The 23,859-nt window shown below is 38.6% G+C and overlaps 1 protein-coding gene across 1 annotated transcript in view; it reads left to right on the top strand.

The window, feature by feature from the left end:
• Positions 1-1,684: 1,684 nt before the first annotated feature.
• MIA2 (MIA SH3 domain ER export factor 2) overlaps positions 1,685-23,859 on the top strand; it is a 104,347-nt gene continuing 82,172 nt past the window's right edge. The window contains 4 exon segments of the mRNA XM_045187890.3: positions 1,685-2,020; positions 9,466-9,599; positions 11,618-11,704; positions 16,447-17,662. Of these exon segments, the coding sequence (XP_045043825.2) occupies positions 1,906-2,020; positions 9,466-9,599; positions 11,618-11,704; positions 16,447-17,662 (1,552 nt within the window). The 5' untranslated portion in view covers positions 1,685-1,905.

Here is a 23,859-nt window from a genome sequence, read left to right as displayed (position 1 = left end):
ATTTTTCTCTTCTTTTTCTTGACTTAAATCTTCTTTAGGCCAGTCAACAGATAAATTTAAGTTTGTCTGCGTTCTTTTCTCTCCTAACTTAGAATACAATTAAATTAATTAGTTCAGAATTTTGCTGTAACAGCTGTAATATTGAATACAAAAAAGGGTAAACTACATTATAAGATATTCCCAATTTGATATGATAAATTACGCAAATAATTCTGTGCCAAATTTTACAGCTGAATTGCTAATCTTTCTTTAAATGTTGTTGGTGACATAGTTTATAGATTTTCAAATGGTCTCAGGAAAACACCCTACACCTGTAGAGTGTGCATGCGTACAGCTATGCAGCGCCCTGGCTACAGGCCAAACAATCCTCACGTTAATGCTCCGTTAGATTCTTTCGAAGGATGTAAAATCTTTGATCTGAGAGAGGTTTCCTTGTGATTACTGATTTCGGAAAACAAACAGAAAACACATTTCCTTTTTTTAGGACTCTGAAAGCAAAATCCTTCTCTCCAGCTGGCTCATGTGCTGGATATTTGCCTCATGTCAGGCACCAGAGCGGATGCAAATGCCATACAAATGCAGCATTCTGCAAACCACGTGCACCTTGGCACGCCCAAATGCAGGGAATGCACAGCAGAGACGCGCTTGGAAACGTATTTTCTCGAGATTGAAGTAGGACAACTGTGGTTTCCAAAAACCTCCTGAGATCTAGTGTTTTACGCAAAAATTCCAAACATAGGGCCTTGATTCTGTTAAAGCAACAATAACATTCAAAAAAGTTGATTTCATAGCTTTGTTGGTATTGTACAAAAAAAATCTATGCTTACTGAATTTTTTAAAAAGTAAAAGAATATAGAAGAGTAGAAAGAAGAAAGTGAATACAACCTGAATTATATACTCTAACTGTATGAGGGAGGGTTCTTTCAGACATTTCTCTCATTCTCTTTCCACATATAGAAACATGCTTACAATTTTAAATTCATGGACAAATACCGTACCTGTTGTTTCTGAAATAGTACTGTTGCCGATGAAGTGGCCATCCTTCTGTGGCAGATGACTTGATTCTTGCTAGGAAAGCCTAGTCACTATGAGTAGGGGAAGTCATAATTCCTAGGTTTAAATTTCTTCTCTACTCACTACGTGATATTGGGCAAGTGAATTAACCCTTCTTTAAGTACCAAAGTTTCTTCATATACAAAAATGGGGATGATAATATTACTTATCTTAGAAAGTTGCTGTGAGTGTTAAAGCAGATATGTTTAAGTGTTGAAGACAATACCTAAAACATAATAAGTACTTACTACATTTTAACTATTATTCTTAACGAAATACAAGTTCCAACTTCACAGTTAACACTGAAGTTTTTTTTTAAATATGAAAGTGGAATAGTTTTTCAAATAAATTTCATCATGATTTTTCAAAACCATTTTTAACATTATTACTGCTCTTACATGTAATATATGCTTTCCCGTTGATGCTGACATTTGCACACGACAAACGCTGTTTGTACTTATTTACTGACTTATCTGAGACTAACAGAAACAAGTTAATCGCCTTTTTGTGGAGGCCTGTTTAAGAAATGGTGAATGCAAGGTGCCTTTAAGATAGACAGTTTGACATGGGCCAGCTTTGTAAGACAGGAGTCCAACTAAAAATCCCTGTTAATTATTAACCCCCTATGTACCATGTAGGTACGTGACGCTGCAGATTGAGAACAGAGAGTGGCTGTCTCTCAAGTTAAGCCTAAAGACCGACAGAAAAATGTAGTTATCAAGGTGTTAAAAATCCTAAACCTTTCTTCTCTGGGATTTAGTAGAGAGAGTGGGGGCTGTCTCCTGTTTCAGCAGGCCTATGACAGCCTAAAGAGTCGGTTTAACCTCGTTTGGGATTCCTGCTTGTTGTAGCATGGCGGAGATTGGAGCTCACAGGATCTTCCTTTTGGCTATTTTTCTGACAAAGTTTCTGGAAGGCAAAAAACTGCTGGCAGACTTTAAAAAATGTGCTGACTTGGAATGTGAAAGTAAGTTTGTTTTCTTGTTTTCCTTCTCTTTCTCTTAAACTGAGGCTCTGAAATGGCATAAAATGTTATTGTAGACATGAATTACAAAAGTGAGCATTATTAATACTATTGGAGAATATTTGCAGTTATAAAGTGTACTTCGGTATAAAAAGGAAAGGCTGGAGAAAAAGTATTTTGTGATAGCTTTTAGTGTAAATATATACAGGGGAAAAGATCAGCCTGATATATAAGTATATCAGAAATTATAAAGACCTTATCTAGACCTCAAAAATAAACTAATCAGCAGTTTTAGTATTTTTTAAGATAAGTGTAATTGACTTATATTTAAAAAGATATCAAGCCATTAGATGGATAGATAGTCCTTGATTTATGAAGCCCTTATGTTTTTTTTAATTTTTTATTTATTTTAGAGAGAGAGAGGAGTGGGGGAGACAGAGAGACATCGATTTGTTGTTCCACTTATTTATGCATCCATTGGTTGATTTTTGTACGTGCCATGACCAGAGTTAAACCCACACCCTTGGAGTATTGGGATGAGGCTCTAACCAACTGAGCCAGGAGGTCCTTACGTATTTTAGTTTTTATTTCATAATTAGAATTTCTGATTCTCATAAGTTTTATTTTTTTATTGTATTTCATTGATTATGCTTTTACAGTGGTCCCAATTTTTACCCCTTTGCCCCTATTCCACCCAGCACACCTCTTTCCCTCAGGCAATCCCCACACCCTTGTTCATGTCCATGGGTCATGCATGTAAGTGCTTTGGCAACTCCATTTCCTGTACTTGGTCTTAACATCCCCCTGCCTCTTCTTTAACTACCCATTTGTACTTCTTAATCCCCTCACCTCCTTACTCACCCCCCTCCCATCTGGCAACCAACAAAACACTGTCAGTATCCCTGATTTGGTCTCTGTTCTATTTGTTTTCTTAGTTTGTTTTTTAGGTTCAATTGTGACAGGTATGTATTTATTGCCATTTTATTGTTCATAGTTTTGATCTTGTTTTCTTAAATAAGTCCTTTTAACATTTCATGTAATAATGGTTTGGTGATGATGAATTCCTTTAGTTTTTTCTTGTCTGGGAAACTCTTTATCTGACCGTCAATCCTAAATGACATCTTTGCTGGGTAGAACAATGTTGGCTGTAGGTCCCTGCTTTTCATGACTTTGAATATTTCTTGCCAATCCCTTCTAGCCTGCAAAGTTCCTTTAGACAAATCAGCTGACAGTCTTGTGGGAACTCCCCTGAGGCAACTATCTTCTTTGCTCTTGCTGCTTTTAAGATTCTCTCTTTATCTTTAACCTTTAGCATTTTAATTACCATGTGTGTTGGAGTGGGGCCTCTTTGCATCTGTCTTGTTTGGGACTCTCTGTGCTTTAGGACTCTCTGGACTTGCATGTCCATTTCCTTCACCAAATTAGGGAATTTTTCTTTCATTATTTTTTCAAATACATTTCTTGCTCTTTATCTTCTCCTTCTGGCACCCCATGATGTAAATGTTGAAATGCTTAAAGTTGTCCCAGAACCCACTTATACTATCCCCATTTTGGGGGGTTCTTTTTTCTTCTTGTTATTCTGATTGGTTGTTTTTTGCTTCTTTGTGTTCCAAATCATTGATTTGATTCTCGGATTCATTCTCTACTGTTGTTTCCCTGTAAATTATTTTTTATTTCAATTAGTGTATCCTTTGTTTCTGACTGGGTCTTTTTTGTGCTGTTGATGTCCTCACTAAGTTCCTTGAGCATCCTTATAACCAGTGTTTTCAACTTTGCATTTGATAGATTGCTTATCTCCATTCTGGTTAGCTCTTTTTCTGAAGTTTTGATCTGTTCTTTCATTTGGGCCATGTTTCCTTGTCTCCTCATTTTGGCAGCCTCCCTGTGTTTGTTTCTATGTATTAGGCAGAGCTGCTTTGACTCCATGTCTTGGTAGCATGGCCTAATATAGTAGGTGTTCTATAGGGTCCAGTGGCACAGCCTCCCCTATCACCCTAGCTGAGTACTTGAGGTGCAATCTTCGTGTGGGCTGAGTACATCCTCCTCTTGTAGTTGAAACTTGTTTGCTTTTGGCAGGTCAATGGGAGGAATTTACCCAGGCCAGTCAGTCACAAGGATTGGCTGTGACCACTGACTACCAACCTCCGCTCTCAGTGGAGGTCAGGGGCAGGGTAGTGTGCTCCAATGTGGTCTGTAGCTGTCCACTGGGTGCCCAGATCATGTGTTTTGCCTTGGGCCACCCTGCCTGAGATATTGAGCAATCTGAGATGGCTGATTCTTACGCTGGGCTTGGAAATTCCCAGGTGAAGCCAAGCTGTGAACCTAGGCTGGCTGCTGCTAAGGCAGTTCATGGGGCCACCTCACAAGAGGTATAGGGGCTGGCAGCTCACTGAGGTCAGCTGTTGCTTGTTGCAAGGAGATAGGAACTTGTGAAGCTTCAGCCAAGGCCCTCCATTCATATGGAAAAGCCACTGTTAACAGCTATAAGATGAGTGTGATGGAGCCTCAGGGGATCTCCAGGGCAGGGCAAACAGTTTTAGCCAGGTTGATGGAGTCTCAGATATGGCTCCCATCTCTTGGCTCTGTGACTCTGCCCACCTTTCTGTCTGGGAAAAAGCTGTCCCCCATCTTTTGCCTTGATGGCCAGCCACTTTGGTTCCTCTCTGTATGCCACTGGTGCCTATCAAGCTGCTACCCCAGTGCTGGAGCTCAGAGAGAGTTAGTCTGAGTAAGTTTGTGTGTTGCTTCTTTAAGAGGAACTGCTTGGGACTCCAGAAGTTTCTCCCACTAACTCAATCCCCGCTGGTTTTTACAGCCAGAGTTACAGGTACTTATCTTCCTGGCACTGGTACCCTGGGCTGGGGGTCCTGGTGTGGGGCTGAGACTCCTCACTCCCGAGATATCCCTCTTGAATTTTTATCCACCACACATGGTTGTGGGACCAGCCGCCATGCATCTCTGCCCGTCCTACCAGTCTGGATGGATGTGGTTTAATTCCATTGTTGTCAGACTTCGATTCAACTCAATTTCTGCCCCTTCTGAGTGATGATTGTTCTACAATTTATTTGTAATTTATATGGGGTTGTGCAAGGAGGTGAGCTGTGTTTACCTATGTTGCCACCTTGACTGGAAGTCCTCTCATGAGCTTTAAAAAAAGTTTTTATTTCAAATTATCAGGATTTACTCTCAGAACTTTATCAAACAATAATTTGTGTTCACTTATTTCATAAAAATATTGAAATCAGTGTTAGAATTATATAATTTTATTTATATTTTTTAATATTATACTTTATCTCTTACAAAGTTAATTTTATTTAATTGCATAAGAGCTTAATTTGTCCTGTTATTAGCATTCTGCAAAATGATTTCCATCTCAATGTATCATAATTTCTTTAAATAAGTTCTGTTTCTCCAGTATGTGAACATTAGTTCTGATATACAATTTGTAAATTAAAAGTAGAAAATATTAGTTTAAACAGGTAATTTACAAGTAAATTTTTTATGAATAAACATTTTTATTAACAATTTGGATTTATAATTTAATGTATAGAGAAGGTTTACTAAATGATGTTTTATAACAGTAATACTCTATTCGTTTTTTAAATATTTATTAATTTATTTTTAGAGAGAGGGGAAGAAAGGGAGAAAGTGAGGGAGAGAAACATCGATGTGTGAGAGATGCATCAATCGGTTGCCTCTTACGCACCCCCAACCAGGAACCTGGCCCACAACTGAGGCATGTGCTGACTGGGAATCAGTATGGTGACCTTTTGGGTTCCAGGCCAGCCCTCTGTCCACTGACCTACGTCAGCCAGGGCTCTTTCCCTTTTTTCAACATTATTTTTAGTGTCCTTTGGGGCCAGACACAGAATATGAGAAGGAAATATTGAAATTTACAGTAATTTATAATGCTATTTTAACTTTGATTGCATAAGTTAATTAAAATGTTTTACATATGTTAGTATAGTTATGATGGTTAATTTGGTCATATATATTATTTTATGTGTTAAATACAGTATATATGGTTATGATCATTCATAGTTTTTGAGGGCCCAGTAGGCGCTGAGTGTGGTGGGGCAGTTGTACCTAAGAGGAATAAAATTAAATGTGAGATAAGTTCTTGACCTCCAGGAATTTTCATTCTAGTGAATAGTGACAAAACATGTCAATATTAATTATGTGACAGAACAACTTCTGGTCAAGATGGAGGTGTAGGTAAATGCAGCTCATGTCCTCTCACAACCATAGCAAAATTACAGGCGAACTACAGAACAAATATTACTCATAACCATCACAATATCAAGCTGTATGGAAGTCTGACAACTAAGGAATTAAAGAAACCACATTCATCCAGATGGGTAGCCAGGGCAGACAGGTGGAGATTCAGATATATGGAGCAGGCTGGTTTCAAACCCATGTGTTGTGGCTATAAAACAGGGGATATCTCAGGAGTGAGGGATCCTGGCTCCACACCAGACCATGCAGCCCAGGGTTCCAGGGCCAGGAAGATAACTCCCCATAACTTCTGGCTATAAAAACCAGTGGGGGTTGGGTCAGTGGAAGAAACTGTGGGAGCTGAGGCATCTCCTTTTTAGCATCCCACACACAGGCTTACTCACACTCACTCCCTCTGGGCTCTAGCACCGGGGCAGCACTTTCAGGGGCCCCAGTGGTATACAGGGAGAAACTGAAGTGTCTGGCATCAGGGCAAGAGCTGAGGGACAGCTCCCTCCCAGACAGAACTGCAGAGACCATTGTACCTTCTGTGAACCCTCTCCCACATAAAGCCAGTGGAGCAGCACTATATATGAGTCTCCATCAGTCAGGCTTACCTGGTAAGCCCCACCCTGATGATTACCCAAGGTTCTGCCCCATCCAACTTACAGGCCCATCTGAGTTGGTAACAGTGGCTTTTCCTTATGAAGAGCTGGCAAGTGCAGGCTTCAGACCTTCCTAAATCTGCTCAAACAAGCAACAGCTGAGCCCAGACCCATACCTCTCACTGAGTGACCCCAGGCCCAGCACTAGCAGCAGCCATCTGCAGGTCGCTTTACAGTTTAAGTCAAGGGGCCCCAGACAGAACACAGGTGGAGGCTTACCTTAGCCTGCACCACCTGGAAAACCCCAGAGCCTGCGCACTCAGTGGAAAGTACAGTCTATGTTGGTGTACCACCAACCGAACCACCTCCACACGCCATGGAGGGAGGTGATTGATTGCCGGCTAGGGGGTCACAGCCAGTCCTACCAGCTGTCTGGACTGCATAAATCCCTTTCAGTGACCTCCCAAAGTGCTGACAGACATCAAGACTCATTTACAAGAGGAGGTAGTATTCGGCCTACATGAAGGGTACCCAGCTTGGGTGATAGGGGAGGCTGTACTGCTGGACCCTACAGGACACCTAGTACATTAGGCCTCACTACCAAAACATGGAGTCACAGCAGCTCTACCTAATACACAGAAACAGACACGGGGAGGCCGCCAAAATGAGGAGACAAGGAAACATGGCCCAAATGAAAGAATAGATCAAAACTTCAGAAAAAGAGCTAACCAAAATGGAGATAAGCAATCTATCAGAAGCAGAGTTGAAAACACTGGTTATAAGGATGCTGATGAAATTCAGTGGGTACTTCAACAGCATGAAAAAGATCCAATCAGAAATGAGGGAGACAGTAATTGAAATAAAGACCAATTCACAGGTAATCAACAGCAGAGTGGATGAAGCCAAGAATAGAATTGATGATTTGGAATATAAAGAAGCAAAAGACTTCCAATCAGCACAGCAAGAAGAAAAATGAATTTATAAAAATTGAGTGTAAGGAGCCTCTGGGACAACTTCAAGCGTGCCAACATTTACATCATGGGGTGCCAGAAGGAGAAGATAAAGAGGAAGAATTTGGAAACTTATTTGAAAAACTAATGAAAGAAAACTTCCCTAATTTGGTGAATTATACAAGTCCAGGAAGCACAGAGAATCTCAAACACGATGGAGACAAAGAGACCCACTACAACACACATGATACTTAAAATGCCAAAGGTTAAAGATAAAGAGAGAATCATAAAAGCAGCACAAGAAAAGCAGAGATTTATCTACAAAGGAATTCTCATAAGACTGTCAGCTGATTTCTCAAAAGAAACTTTGCAGGGTAGAAGGGATTGGCAAGAAGTATTCAAAGTGATGAAAAGCAAAGACCTATAAACTAGACTACTCTATCCATGAAAGCTATCATTTAGAATGGAAGGACAGATAAAGTGCTTCCCAGATAAGGTAAAGCTAAAGGAGTTCATCCTCACCAAACCATCGTTATATGAAATGTTAAAGAGACTTATTTAAGAAAAAGAAGATCAAAACTATGATCATTAAATTGGCAATAAATACATAAACATCAACAGTTGAATCTAAAAAACAAACTAAGCAAACAAGCAGAACAGAAACAGGATCATAGATATGGAGAACATTGGGATGGTGGCCAGTGGGGAGGGGGTTTGGAGGAATGGGGGAAAAGGTGAAGGGATTAATAAGTACAAATTGGTAGTTAAAGAAGAGGCAGGGGGATGTTAAGAGCAAGTTTAGGAAATGGAGTTGCCAAAGAACTTACATGCATGACCCATGGGCATGAACAAAGGAGGTGGGATCACCAGAGGGAGTGAGGGGTTGTTAAGTGGAGGGAGGAAAAGGGGGAAAAGTTTGGACAAATGTAGTAGCATAATCAATTAAAAACAGGTCAATATCAAACAGTAAATACTGATACAACATAAGGATAATAGGTTAAAATTAAAGTTTAGAGAAGGGCCAGAGTAAGCTAGAATGATTAAGGATGTCTCAAAGAGGAAGTAGTTATGAGTTCACCATGAAGGAAAACCTGAAGGGTTTCTAGGCTTCGGAAATAGAGGAAAGAAAACTCAGAATATGGATGGTGGATGTTTCAGTGATAAGAACTTCCAGGAAATCTAGCTCCACGGTTTATCAGCTGTGTGACTAACTCTGAGACTTAAATAAAGTTTCATTTATTAGACTGAAATGAGATTATTTACCTCATAGATCTATTTTGAGGATTTAATAAAATAAAAAGTTTATCAAGATGCCTGGAATACAATATATATGTACCAAGAAAAACACTAATTATCTTTCCTTATCCTTTCCCTGTTCACTGGAGAATGACAATGCCACATTCCAGGGACAATGTACAGAGGAGATTGACTGTAAAGGAATAAAAGGAAGTCATTTTAAATGAGGAAGGAAGACCAGGTTATGGACAGCCTTTGATACCAAGGCAGTTTTGAATTGATTCTGTGTGCAGGTGGAAGTCTATGTAGGTTTTTGAGGCCATAAATGACATGAAGAAATTAGCACTGGTATACATAGGGTGAATTGGAGGAGGGCAAGATGGGAGGGAGAGAAAAAACATTGTAATTTAAATTTTGTGTTTCTCTTTACATGTCTACGTAGCTTTAATAAGCAGAGTCTTAGCCATGAGAGATTACAGAGGACCTGACTGCAGATACCTAAACTTCACTAAGGGAGAAGAAATATCTGTTTACGTTAAACTTGCAGGACAAAGGGAAGATTTGTGGGCAGGAAGTGTAAGTATCTAATCTTAAAATTTCAATGTAGAATAAATGTCCAGCTTACTCAAGGATGCCTGCTGTTTATCTCTAAAGGAATATATGTATGTATACTTGACCCTTAACATATTTAAACAAACAAAAAAATGGTTATGTTTAGTGTTGGTTCCAGAATTTCTATAAAGTAGCTTTTGGGAAGTCAGTCTGGTTGGGATGGAAGTCTAAGATTGCTTTGAAATTATTTTTATATGGCATGTATAGTTTTTGAATTTAAATTTTGTATTTATGTGGGGAGACTTTAGAAGTGCCAGTGGAGATTATGGGATGACTAGGCAACACCAGACATCCCTTGGTGCTGTCCACGGCCAGGTTTAAGAGACACTGGGAAGTTTTAGTCAAATGGATTAAAAGACATTACCTTTCTGAGCAAATAAAGGGCTGAGTTGTGATCGAAATGATCCTCAGATGGCCTGGGGAAGAATTTTCATGAAAAAAGGAACTAGGAGAGCCTTTTATTTGGCCCAGAGTGTTATTACACCGAAATTCCTAGAAGCCAGAATCATCTCTCTGAATATATAACATTGAAAAAATTAATGGTTAATATTTTCAGTTGAAAATAGGTTTGTATCTTTGACTGTATCATTATGCTTTATAATGAAAGGGTGCCAGGCCCTGGCTGGGTAGGTAAGTGGGTTAGAGTGTTGACCTGATACGCCAAGGTTGCAGGTCTGATCTCTGGTCAAGGCACATACAAGAAGCAACCAGTGAATGCATAAGTGAGTGGAACAACAAATCTCTTTCTCAAATTAAATACTTGAATAGATAAATAAGAAACAGTGCTATGATAAGCAGTTTTACTCCCGTACATCATTTCCATATTGCACATGCATCAGATCTCTCCCTGGTATGGCTTCTGTGATCACTACTTGAAGAAGCAAATTCTATTTGGATCTGTCCTACTTTTTACCATTAGGGGCCATATGACTGAAACTCTAAATGTCGCTAGTCAGAATCATTTGTCCAGCTTCTGCAGCTCCCAGGGTTCCTTACCGCTATGGTCCCTTGAACATGCCAGTCTATATTTGGAAAGTATTGGAGGCACCCAATGCAGCTCTAAGAAAAATGGCACAGTAAGATATCAGAATAGGATAAGAAAGCAGTCTTTCTTGTTTATCATGTGTGAAAAGGATAGTTCCACACAAAAGCAGTGTGTCATGTGTGGAGCCAGGGTGAAGTTTCAAGCACACTTAGTTTTGTGCATTAGGTGTTTAGTTAAGGCAGATAACTTTGATTTAAGGAGCCAAACTATAGCATTCATCCACAGGCTGTCATTTTCCAAATAGTTGCAGGAACCACTGAGTGGAAGAATCACAGCAGAGGTGTAATAGTGCTGGATCAAACGACCAAAAGAAATATGGTCTTTACACTTTGTTAGGGATAGGAAATGGGCTAAGACTGGTTGTGTGAAGCCTTCACTCTCAGGGCACATCCTACATGTACTTAAACTGGATTAAGAGGGTCTCTGTTACCAAGGAGTCCCAGAAAAGTTGAATGGAACCAAATCCTCCCTGGAGGACTCACAGGTATTTACTATCTTAATGAATCTCTCTTGGTCCTTCAGAGTTTAAACCTTTTACCTGATTCTGACATTCTGAAAATGCTGAATATGTCATAGCTCTATCTACCCTGGCTACTCCCACCATCCCCTTGCCTTTTGTAAATCTGTGGTCCATCTGGGCAGGGAAGGTCATTAGGAACACAAAAAGGAAGCAAATGAGTTTATGGGTTGGTTTTCCCTCTGAAGTTTGGAAACAATGGCATTTTACAGCTTGACTCTTTGTTCCCTCAATTTAATGTTGTTGTTTTGAATAACAAAAGGACTATGATTTCACTCACTTTTAGATGGCAAATGAAAATCAATTAATATTTGTGATTTGAAATAGATGAGAGCCAAAGACATGGAGTAAAATTACGTTTGATAGTAATTATTGCTTTCATTACTCTTCCTTGCTAAGCTTTGTTCTTCATTTTGATAGAAAGGAAAGGATTTTGGATATTTTCCCAGAGACGCAGTCCAGATTGAAGAGGTGTTTATATCTGAGGAAATTCAAATACCAACTAAGGTGAGTATAACTCATTATGCTTATTAATTGAATTTAAAATTTCTTAGCTCACGTAGTTTTCTGCAGTGTAAGTGCCCATTGATTATATATTTTGTATAGTGAATACACAAAATAGTTGGTCTCAAAACTCACTTTAGGAATAGTTTGATTATGTAAATAAAATTAGGTAAAACAAATGTGATGACAGGCAAAGCTTTTGCTTTCTGAAAAATTAACAGACAAGGATAAAAATAAACAGACAAGAAAATTAACAAAGATAATAAGGATAACAAGAGAGCAGATATTATGACTACAGGACTAAAAATTAGATACATTGTTTAGAATTAGCATTGTAATGGCACAGTCCTTGGGGGTCTGCTGCCTGCCACAGCCCTAGAGGCAAAAACTCCAGAGGCAAAGGTTTGTCGATAAAGGAGTTTTTATTCAAAAGCAGGCTCAACTCTAATGCCAGAGTTCTCCTATCTTTTTCCCTGTTAGTGTTTCGTTATCGTGCTTCTACAAAATTAGTTTACAAACTAAAACAACATAAGACACAAAAGCTACACAATTTTGGACCAATGGCAGATTTATGCCTCAAAGCTCATCCCCCTCTAGAACATCCAAAGAATAAACCTGCCACCCTCTGCCAGGCCGCCTGACCCCAGGCTTTGCCTGGAGTCCCTTCCCATCCAAAATACCGTCTGTTGGGAAATACAAGCAGCTGTAACTGATCATCCTGGATTCTTCAAGGAAGGAGAGCCTGAGAGTGAGCCTGAGAGACAGAGCCTGAGCCCGAGGGAGAACCGTTCGGGGAGCCAGAGAGCTTTCCCTGAGTCAGAGAGCCAGCCCTTTTTATATTTCCATTGGCTCTGGAGGCTTTCACCTTCTCAGCCAGTTCTGTCCTAGACAACCCACAGTTGCCTGGCAAACTCCTATGGCCTCTCCCTGCTGCTCCCCAGTGATCTGACTTAATCAGATCTCTCTGTATCAGCATCACTATGTTAGCTCATCTGTACCAATGAAATGTCTTCCTTGTATCGACTATTCCTCTTCCCTTTCTCATAAAGGTCCCTTGCCTTTTTTCTCTTAATCAGAGCACTGTTTGGGTTACTGCCTGAATAAGTGATTCCTGAATAGCTATTCTTTTTTATCTCAAATAAATGCTTTTTGACTCTTACTTTAAAGGCCTTTTATTTTTAGGTTAACACTCTAGGTTTCATAGGTGCAATCTTTTTTTCTGTTGGAGTTTTAAATAAGCTTGATAATATTGGGCTTCATAATGAGATAGGGCATTAGAAAGTTACTTTTTAGAATGTGAATTTGATTAGCCCATTTAAGTCCAGGTTAAGCCAATTTACCTTCATTAGATCAGTGTGAAATAAGCCTGACTAGTCAAGCAAACTGTCTATTGTCTATCTATTGTCTACCTCTTTCTCAGCACAAATTCTGGGATTAACTGTCCATTTACTGTATAATTACTAATCCTGTTAGTTCTATCTACAAAATACATCTGGAGTATATTGTCTTCTCATCATTTTTACTCTCCCCATTGCCCTAATCCAAGGAGGCATCATCTTCTCCTAATTAGAATACAATAGCCTCTAACTGACCTTTCCTCTCCTTTTGCCCTTTCCCAAACCATTCTTCAAACAGCAAAGAACATTACAAAAATGAAAAATGAAAAACAAAAATCAGGTCACATAATTCCTTTTGTTTACAGCCCTTTATGGCTTTTCACTGAACCTGAAATCAAGCCCTGACCTCTTACCCTGGTTTTACATGGCCTCTCTTGCCCCCCTTGCTAACTTAGTCTTACCTCACTCTCCCCTCACTCATTCTGCTCCTGGCCACACTGGCCCATTGATGGTTCTTACAATATGCCAAGCTTCTTCCCAGCTCACAGGCGCAAACAGGCTATTCCCTCTGGTTGGAATGCTTTCCCCAAGTTCTTCACTTTCTCACTTCCTTTTTATCCCTTAGGTCACAGCTCAAACATCAGTGGCTCAGAGAGGCCTTCCATGATGATTCTTACAGAATTTCTGCTTCTTAATCACAGCTTCCTTTTATTTCCTTCATAGTACTGTAACAGAACACCCCCCCCCACCCCTCCCTCCCAACACACACACATACACACCCGTGGGTCTTTTGTTACTCTGGGTTCTTTTTGCCTGCTGCCAATAAGAACTGTGGCTCTCGATACCAGAGTTTGGTAAAAAGGAAAGGAGCTTTTTATTCAAAAGTTATACAGGTTTAGAATAATGGCAGAATCCTGCCGTTAAATCTTATTCCCTTTAGAAAAAAAAAACACCCATAAACACACACACACACAGTTCTATCTCCCCTTGTCAAACCAGGCCAGTCAGGGGTACTGTATCTCAGGAAAAGAAAATAGAAGTCCTAGCTTGGTTAGGCTCCTGTTCTTAATCCAACACTGCGTGGCACTTCCTCCTGGCAGGCCAGTGGGATTCCTGCATTCTTTCAAACCACGTGGCCTGACCCTGCACTGCTGCTACTCGGTCAAGAGGCTTCTCCTTCCCCAGCAGCATGCTCAGGAGCCCTGCACGGCTGCTATATCCTGCTTTTCTGCTTCTTTCTAAGCTGTGTGGTCAACCATTTCCAAACCACATGGGTAAGCCCCAGCATGGCTGCCGCACCTGGGTTTAAATCGTGGTGTGGATCTTCCTCATTTCTGACTCCTCTCACACTGGGTTACATCTGCCAGCAGTCTGGTTTCTTCTGCCTTCCCCCACTGCCGTTGCTAGTCTGGGCAAGTGTGTCCCCATGACGCAGAAGCCTCCTCCAAGCCTGCAAGCCTCCTGCGCAGGCACAGGAAGTGCCTCCGGCTACATTGCTTCACAGGGTTAGAGTCCTGTGAGCAGGCACGACTTTTAAACATTAAAACACTTGCCAAGTTCTTTAAATGTGCAAAGTAGCTCTCCACGGCCCTGCTCTGCTTCCCTCATCCCCCAAGCAGTAGCTGTGGGGGTTTTCTCCATTTTGAGGTACTTCCAGCTCAGCACCCTGTTATAGTACTTATCACAATTTATAATTACTTGTTTCCTATTGATTACTGTAAAATTCAAGCACCTAGCGCAGTGCAGATTATAGAGTAAATATACAGAGACCTCGAATTTTAAGTCAAATTCCCTGAGAAACAGACTCTGAGGTGGACCTTTGCATCCAAGAAGTTTACTGGGGAATCTTAGGAATAATAGCACCTGTGAGGGAACAAACGCAAAGAGAGGACTGGACAGAGAAGCTGAACTGTGATGCAGTTGCAACAAAGGTCTCAGCTGACTCGATAATAAACTCTGGCCCTGGCTGGTGTGGCTCAGTGGACTGAGTACTGGCCTGGGAACTAAAGGGTCGCTGGTTCGATTCCCAGTCAGGGCACATGCCTAGGTTGCAAACCAAGTCCCCAGTAGGGGAAGTGCGAGAGGCAACCACACACGGAGAGAAACATCGTCTCTCCTTCCTTCCCCTCTCTGTAAAAATAAATTAAAAAAAAAAAAAAAAGAAAGAAACTCTGAAGCTCGGAGGTCCTTTCAGAGTTGTTCTGAATAGAGGCAAGGGGTTGCCTTTATACACTTGCATTGCTGGCTCATCTGGGGTGCTGTAACCTTGATCTAATCAGGCTAGCGTATAGTGCTTACTATTCTCAGCACCTGATTCATTTAATCCTCAAAACATCCTTCTGTGGTAGGTACTGCCTTTATTTTCATTTTATAGATGACAGGACTGAGGCATAGAAAAGTCATATAATTCACTCAAGGTCACAGAGCCAGTAAATGAGAGAGTCAGGATTTGAACCCAGAGGGTTTGGCTCTGGAGTCTGTTTTTAATGACTATATTGCAGTGCCAAAAACATAGTGTAAAATTACAATTCTGAAGTTTATTTTTAAAAATTCTGAACATTATTCTTACTTCATAATGGTGATATCCAAAGAACAGTGTATATCAGTCAAATACCTTCAAATTTAAAAAAAAAGTATCTTTATCATTTTTCTTCTTGATGGTTTGGTTGTTCTGTGAGCTGAGGAAGGGTATCCCTACCTCTATTGGCTATATGTATTATCTCAATAAAAGAAGTCTAAATGTCTTAGTGCAACTTGTATCCAGGTGTCCATGCTTCGGAGTCTCTGGTGTGTCTCAGTTGTGACCGTGTGCTGTGAGATCCCCTTCCCTCGAACCACCACAGAGCTGCATGTGTCCATTCAGTGCGCTCTTAGGAGGACCAAGATCGATGGCCGTTTATGCCTATTCATCAGAGTTTATCTGCAGAATATACTCAGACTTGTTTCTTCTCAAATTCAACTGTTGATAACAAATAAATCCTAGGGTAAAATGATTTCTTTTTCTAATGTTCACCTGAGGATGTTTTTTTAAGATTGATTTTAGAGAGGTGGGGAAGAAACATTAATCAGTTTTCTCCCATATGCACCCCAACTGGGGGTTGTACCTGCAACCTAGGTACGTGTGCTGACTGGGGAGCAAACCTGCAACCCTTTGGTGCATGGGATGATGCTCCCAACCAAATGAGCCAGCTGGCCAGGGCTTGTAAAATGATTTTCATTTACGTTTATATCATTAACCTGAGAAGTCAGTTTTGATACAACCGACAGTGTCTGAGATTAGGAGATCTGATTTTAGGTTTAGCTGTGCTGTTGAGCTAGTTGTATGGTATCGTCATCCATCTTAAATGATTTAGGGAGAAACAAAAAGTTTTAGTATATCTATGTCAATCCTATTTTTTTTCCCTTTAGGAATCTGATTTTCTTTGTCTTCTTGGAGTAAGCTATACATTTGAAAATGAAGATAGTGAGTTAAGCAGTGATGATGGTGAAAATATATATCCATATGAAGAAGATAAAGACCAAAAATCTAGTGGATATGGAAGTGATTTTCAGTTAGAATCTGAATTTTATTCAGCTTCTGAAAATATTTGGAATGAAGACCAATTTACATCATCAGAGGCTCCTGATGATATCAGAAAAACTAGTGGCTCAAAAAATTGGGAAGGAGTAGAAGCTGGAAGCGTGAGACAGGATCCTGCTCCGGCGGTGCATCGAGTCCTCCCATCCTCACATGGGCCTGATGTGCAGGGATGGTTTGGATTCGGAAGTGCGCAAGGTGAAGAAAGCACTTCTGAACCAGTTATTGAACAAGAAAGCTCATTTCAAAGTAGAAAAATAGCAGTAGAAGATGAGGATGACCTAGAGGAATTAAATCACGGTGAGCCCCAAACAGAACGTAAGCAAGAACCTGAATCGGAATTCAGTGCCGTGCCAGAGAAACAGTCTGCAGCGTCTGAGTCAGAGCACGTTCTCAATCCTCAAGCTACTGGTTGGTTTGGCGGTGGACTTAGAAGTTATTTAGGTTTTGGAGGTGAGGATACAGGGCTTGAATTATCATCCAAAGAAAACAATCCACCACTACAAGATGTTCCTAATTCCATATCATCTGACGAAGAACACACATATCCATGTACAGAAATATCGTCAGAAAAAGAAGACACAATCATTAATGATAGCTCAATTCTCAAACCAGGTTGGTTTGATTTTGGTTTTAGTATGCTAGGCTTTGCATATACCAGTGGAGATAAAATTATAACATATAATGGAAAAAATGAAGAAGGAGATAAAGGAGATAAACATGAACAGCTTCCAACACACGAATTTGACCTTGCTGAGGAAGAAAAAAACAAAATAATAAAAACTACAGAAACTGAAGATCAACTAGGCAAGGATGAAGTCTTAGAGAAAACAGATGATTCTGACACCTTACCATATTTTACAAAATTCTTGCATAATTTTGACAACCCTTGGAACTTTCAGAAGGAAACAGAATTGCCAGTTCCTGAAAAGATAACGGATGAAAAGAACGTATTTCAAAATGATGAAACAAAAGAACTTCCCATTGAAAATTATCCCACAGCTAATACAAAAGTTCTTATGTTAAAAAGCAGATACAGCCAGTCAGGTTGGTATAAAAATACCTATAATATATATATTTTTAAAACATAATGCAATACTTATTTATAAGTACAAATAAGACATGTACTTTTATAATTACAAATGTCTAGGAATCCATATTCTCAAAATACTAAATAATCAACAACATTATTAATACCCTTTTATCAATTTCTGATTTATTCTGGGACTTAGATCTTAATATTATAAATTAAAATTCCAAGGGAAAAGAATGATTGGAATTACATGAACGTTCCGGGGAAACCTTAAGGTGTTTTACAATACCTTTATTTGTATTAAAGTAGTATACGAAAGCAGGTTTAAAAACATAAATAGTGCTAAGCCTTTTTAAAAAAAAAATCAAAGGAAATTTTGTTCCTTCTGTTCATTTATTTCTATTCCCATGTCTGTCCCGGGGACAATAATTTCTTTCTTTTTTTAAAGCAAAATTTTTAGTACTTACTTTTGCAATAAAATCTTGATCTTCATTGAATTCCTATTCTGATAGATGAGGACTTTTGCTCATTGGCACTTTTTAGCTCATTTACACCTCCCTGATATGACTATGGTTTAGGTTTTTTTTTTTTTTAAGAAACTTAAGTAAGCTAAGGGAAACTTCAATAGTTTAAAAGTCTTGATTACTAAATGATACTTTATTCTAGGTCTGTATTCCACACTGCCCCACCCCATCATCCCCAACAAGAAGAACTATGTTAAAAGGGTTTTAAGTGTATAGCATAGTAAGGAAACTCAAGTTTTCAATCTTCTCACTCAAATCTGTCAGTTCTGGGCTCCCAGAGGGCAGCAGAAGAGAGCAGGATATCATAGGATACTTCTAGATCTAGATATCCAGGTATCTAGCAATTCCTATGATTAAAAACATGTGGACTGTTTTCAAGTAAAGAATTATGTAACACGACTTTCCCACATTTCCATTCTGATGTCTTTGTGATGGACGGTTAGAAACTCTAAAAATATTTTCCAGTAAGTACAGAAACAACTGAACCCTAGAATGACAGAAAACCTTTCACAAGAAGAGTTCAACAACGGTGCAAACTCAGAAGGAAACACATTTCCATGAAAACTAGTTGATTTTCTTGAACTTCCAGAATTATGTCATTTCTAAATATTCTTCAAAATGTGAGCTCTTGCCTTCCTTTAGGTTATAACTCCTTTCTAAATGAGAAAGATGTAGGCGTGATGTGTTTCATGACTAAAACATTAGAGAACGAAATTGTGAAGGGCTAAAGAGGAAATTATTTTGTTCTAAACTTGTTAGATCCTAAAGAAATATTGTGAAAAATACTAAGAGTAATTGGAAAGAAGACTGAAAGAAAGCAAAACAAAATCAGGTCCAGAAACATAGAAGATTCAAAATATAATATCTAAAATATTTCAGAATATATTTATAGAAACTCCAGCACATCCTGAATATCATTTGAATAGAATTTATTTATAATTTCATATAGTGATGCTGGGAGAATTTCTAAATATGAAAAAGTTGGTGAGTAGTCAAATGAGAATAGGGCATTCATGCAATTATAATTAGTATTGAGGGACTTTTATTAAAATATTCAGAGAATCTTTAAATTTCAGAAAAAAGATATGTTATACTATTTAAACAAAGTGGATTATTCCAAAACATTACAATATTAATTAAATAAAAACTAGCCTGGGGTCATGCAAAATTGGTATTTTTTAAAGTGTATTTTATTGATTATGCTATTAATTGTCCCATTTCCCCCCCTTTATTTCCCTCTGCCCTGCACACCCCCTTCTACCCACATTCTCCCCCTTATTAGTTCATGTCCATGGATCATACATATAAGTTCTTTGGCTTCTACATTTCCTATACTAATCTTAACTACTCCCTGTCTATTATGCTACTTATTCCCTGTACCTTTCTCCCCATTCTCCTCTCCCCTTCCCCGCTAATAACCCTCCATGTGATCTCCATTTCTGTGATTCTCTTCCTGTTCTAGTTGTCTGCTTAGTTTGTTTTTGGGTTTATTTTATTTTATTTTTTGGGTTTTTTTAGGTTTGGTTGTTAATAGTTGTGAGTTTGTTGTCATTTTACTGTTCGTCTTTTTTATCTTTTTGTTTTTCTTAGATAAATCCCTTTAACATTTCATATAATAAGGGCTTGGTGATGATGAACTCTAACTTGACCCTATCTGGGAAGCACTTTATCTGTCCTTCCATCCTAAATGATAGCTTTGCTGGATAGAGTAATCTTGGCTGTAGGTCCTTGCCTTTCATGACCTCAAATACTTTTTTGCAGCCCCTTCTTTCCTACAAGGTTTCTTTTGAGAAATCAGCTGACAGTCTAATGGGAACTCCTTTGAAGGTAACTGTGTCCTTTTTTCTTGCTGCTTTTAGGATTCTCTCCTTATCTTTAATCTTGGGGAATGTAATTATGATGTGCCTTGGTGTGTGCTTCCTTGGGTCCAACTTCTTTGGGACTCTCTGAGCTTCCTGGACTTCCTGGAAGTCTATTTCCTTTGCCAGACTGAGGATGTTCTCCTTCATTATGTTTTTAAATACACTTTCAATTTCTTGCTCTTCCTCTTCTCCTTCTGGCACCTCTATGATTCAGATGTTGGAATGTTTAAAGTTGTCTCAGAGGTTCCTAAGCCTCACCTCATTTTTTTTTTTTATACTAGTTTCTTCATTCTGTTCTGGTCGACTGTTTATTTCTTCCTTCTGCTCCAAACTGTTGATTTGAGTCCCAGTTTCCTTCCCTTCACTGTTGGTTCTTTGTACGTTTTTCTTTATTTCACTTTGCATAGCCTTCACTTTTTCCTATACTTTGAGACCATATTCACCCAATTCTGTGAGCATCTGATTACTAGTGTTTTGAACTGTGCATCTGATATATTGGCTATCTCTTCATCACTTAGTTGTACTTTTCCTGGTGCTTTGATCTGTTCTTTCAATTGTGCCAATTTTTTTGGTTAGGGCGCACCTGATACGTATAAGGGGTGGAGCCTCAGGTATTCACCAGGGCGGGGCACCCTGTGTCACTGCGCTGTGGTGCTGCTGTATGAGAGGGAGGGGTTCGAGAGGGAACAGTGAGGACCACTCAGCTCTCTGCCAGCTTCCAGTCCCCTCTGCTGCTATCCACAAGCAAATTGGGCCCTTCCAGTGCTGATACCCAGGTGGGTGGTTTTTTGTTCCTTCTAGGATCCTGTGGGTCTCTCCAACAAATTCTCCCGTGAGGCTGAAGGTTTCTCCCACCACCTCAACCCCCACAGGTTTTTTCAGTTAGAGGCTTTGAGGCTCTCTTTCCCCACACTGGATCCCTGGATTGTGTGGTCTGTCTCATTTCCCAGTTGTTCCTCCCAGTTTATTGAGTGTGGGACCACCTGCTCCACCAGCCTCCGCCTCACCCACCCTGGTCCTCTAGCCATTGCCTTGTTGTGAGACCTCTGTGTCCTGGCTGCCCATCTCTGCCCCTCCTATTGGTCAGGATGAATGTTTCTTCTTTAACTCCTTGGTTGTCAGACTTCCATACAGTTCGATTTTCTAGCATTTCTGGTTGGTTTTTGTTTTTAAATTTGTTGGTGTCCTTCTTTTGGTTCTGCAAGGATGCACAGTGTACCTACCTATGCCTCCATCTTGGCCAGAAGACAAAACAGGTATTAAAAAAGAATACTAAAAGAGGGATTCAGATTAAGCCATAGGCTGTGTTTTCTGGATGTTGGAGAAATTGTTAAAACAGCCAATACTTTCAGATAATTTCAATAAACGTCTTAGGGAATAACAAGTGAAAACTTGCCCTAGTTAGAAAGAGTGCATGAGAAAAATGAATCACTGATTTTGAATCAATACCTGTGAAAGGGTTAGACTTGTGATAACACATTTACAGAATAACGAGTATGCTGATAAAAAGATTGACAAAATAGATAAATTAGGGAACACTTATTTAGTAACTATTTTACAAAAGGATTCCAACTGAGCATATTTAAACAGTGACTTTCCCAAGTACAGTTAAATATGAAAAGCCATTTATTATTTTATTTGACTTAAAATGTTGTTTATAAACAATTATAAGAAAGGCATATCTAGGACTAATGTAAATCAGAAAGCTTAGGTTTAAGTCGAGTAAAAATATTTCACTGTAATTAAATATAAAAATATTATAGGAATATTCATTTTTCTTAACATATGTATTTATTTCAATGCAGCTTAAGACAATATTTTTAAAAATTTGTAGCCACATACAAATTTGAGTGTAATTAATTGTTGAGTGAGCCTTTTCTTCACCCACTGCCGTTTAATGACATGGCAGGTCTCTGTTCGAGTCCTGTACTTACGGCAGTCCCGTTGCATTCCGACTCCTGATTTGTTGCTCGTTTTTAACTTCAATGTCCACAGAAGTATAAGTAAATTACTGATAAGTGTTTGCTTACTTGGGACTTTCATCTTTTAAACCATGCAAAGTGAGAGCATCAAAGTGCTGTGTTAAATTGTAACTCAAAGAGCAAAATTAGACTGAGTAATTCACTCACAAAGGCTTTGATATTGTTTCACAGGACTGCGCTGATACATTTCTTTCCTTGGGTTGACAAGTCACTGAGAAATAAATCCCAGAGTTTACTTGAATACCCTAATTCAGGCTACACCTAGTTAGAACATTTTGTTTCTTTAATTCTGTTGGATTAGTTAGCTCAGCCGACCAGTGAATTTAAACTATGTTTGAAAATTGAATTGTCTTAAAATAAACTGATGACTCTTTGACAAGGCATATACATAAATATATGATGCAACATTAAAAATATGGCAGATTTTGACATGTTTCAAATTTTAAATTTCAAATTAATTTTTGGGAAAGAAAATCCTTTTTAAATGAAGATTCTCAGGAGATGTGCCTACATAGTTTCATTCTAAATTTGAACTTATATTATCATTCAAAGATATAAATCATTTAAACATTTAATATTAATTGGAAAAATTAGGAATATTTTACTTAAGCTTCTATCAGCTTTGTTTTATTGAAGTGTAAAATACTTTCCTTATAGTAATTAAAATATTACTAGTTGGATAATATGCATCTTTATCTAACAATACAGATTTATCTAACTTGCATAAAAAATGGTAAGATTTATAATTTCTTGAGCTCCATTTAAAAATTTATGATAGTCTCATCTTATGGAAGCAATATGTGAATTTCATGAGATCACCGAATTAAGGTAACATCAATCTCATGTGAAGTTTTGCCTTTGCCAGACACATTCATATCATATTAATGAAATTCAAAATATAATTATTGATTTTAACTTAATTTCTCAGCGCTGCCTTTTGCTGTTATTGGGTCTGAAAGAGAAAACAAGCATGTACAGTGTACACTCATGGAAGCATGTATTTCACAAATGGTTAAATGAGAATATCTCATTATTTTTACATTCTATAATATCAATATTTTCTCTCTACTGGCCAACCCAAATATGCAAAATACTGTTTTTAAAAAATTTTCATTTTTATTAATCTTCACCCAAGGATATATTCATTGATTTTAGAGAGAGGGGAAGATGGAGAGAGAAAGAGAATGAGAGAGAGAGACACACACACATCAATGGGTTGCCTCTCATCTCAATACTGACTGGGGATGGAACCCACAGCCTAGGCATGTGCCCTGACCTGGAATCAAACTCACAACATTTCAGTGCATGGGACGAAGCTCCAACCACTGAGCCACACCAGCCAGGGCCAAAATATTGTTTTAATGCTGTTAATATTTTCTTGTTAATTTCTAAAATAAGTGATAATTCCTAACTAAAATAATGATGTCAACAATATATTTTGGACTTATGTTGTCTATATTAGTTTTACACAACACATTCCAGTAAAGTAGTAAATAATATAATTTACTTTAAAATATAAAACATCCCATAAGTGCTGCCAATAAGGATTTCTCTCAATCATCTTCCTCCAAAATTTTAACTTGATATAAAGGATGCATTTGATTTGGGGGCTTAAAAAGCCTCTGTTTATTCATTGTTGTTTTTTTTTAAAGCCTCACTGGATGACATGATATAATATATGATATATAATAATATACTGGATATGGGGTGCAGGGGAAACAAAAGTTGGACTTTGAAATTAATGAAGCTGCAAGAGAGTAGAAAAAGTATAGTAGCTGACATTTGATTGGTACTTTATCATTTTCAAATTTCTTCCAAATATCCTAAGAATGTGGGTAGCTTT

The sequence above is a fragment of the Desmodus rotundus genome, chromosome 7 (genome assembly GCF_022682495.2).
Source record: "Desmodus rotundus isolate HL8 chromosome 7, HLdesRot8A.1, whole genome shotgun sequence".
NCBI lineage: Eukaryota > Metazoa > Chordata > Mammalia > Chiroptera > Phyllostomidae > Desmodus > Desmodus rotundus.
Note: the sequence above shows the minus strand (reverse complement) of the source record. Positions and strands in the feature narration are given on the sequence as shown.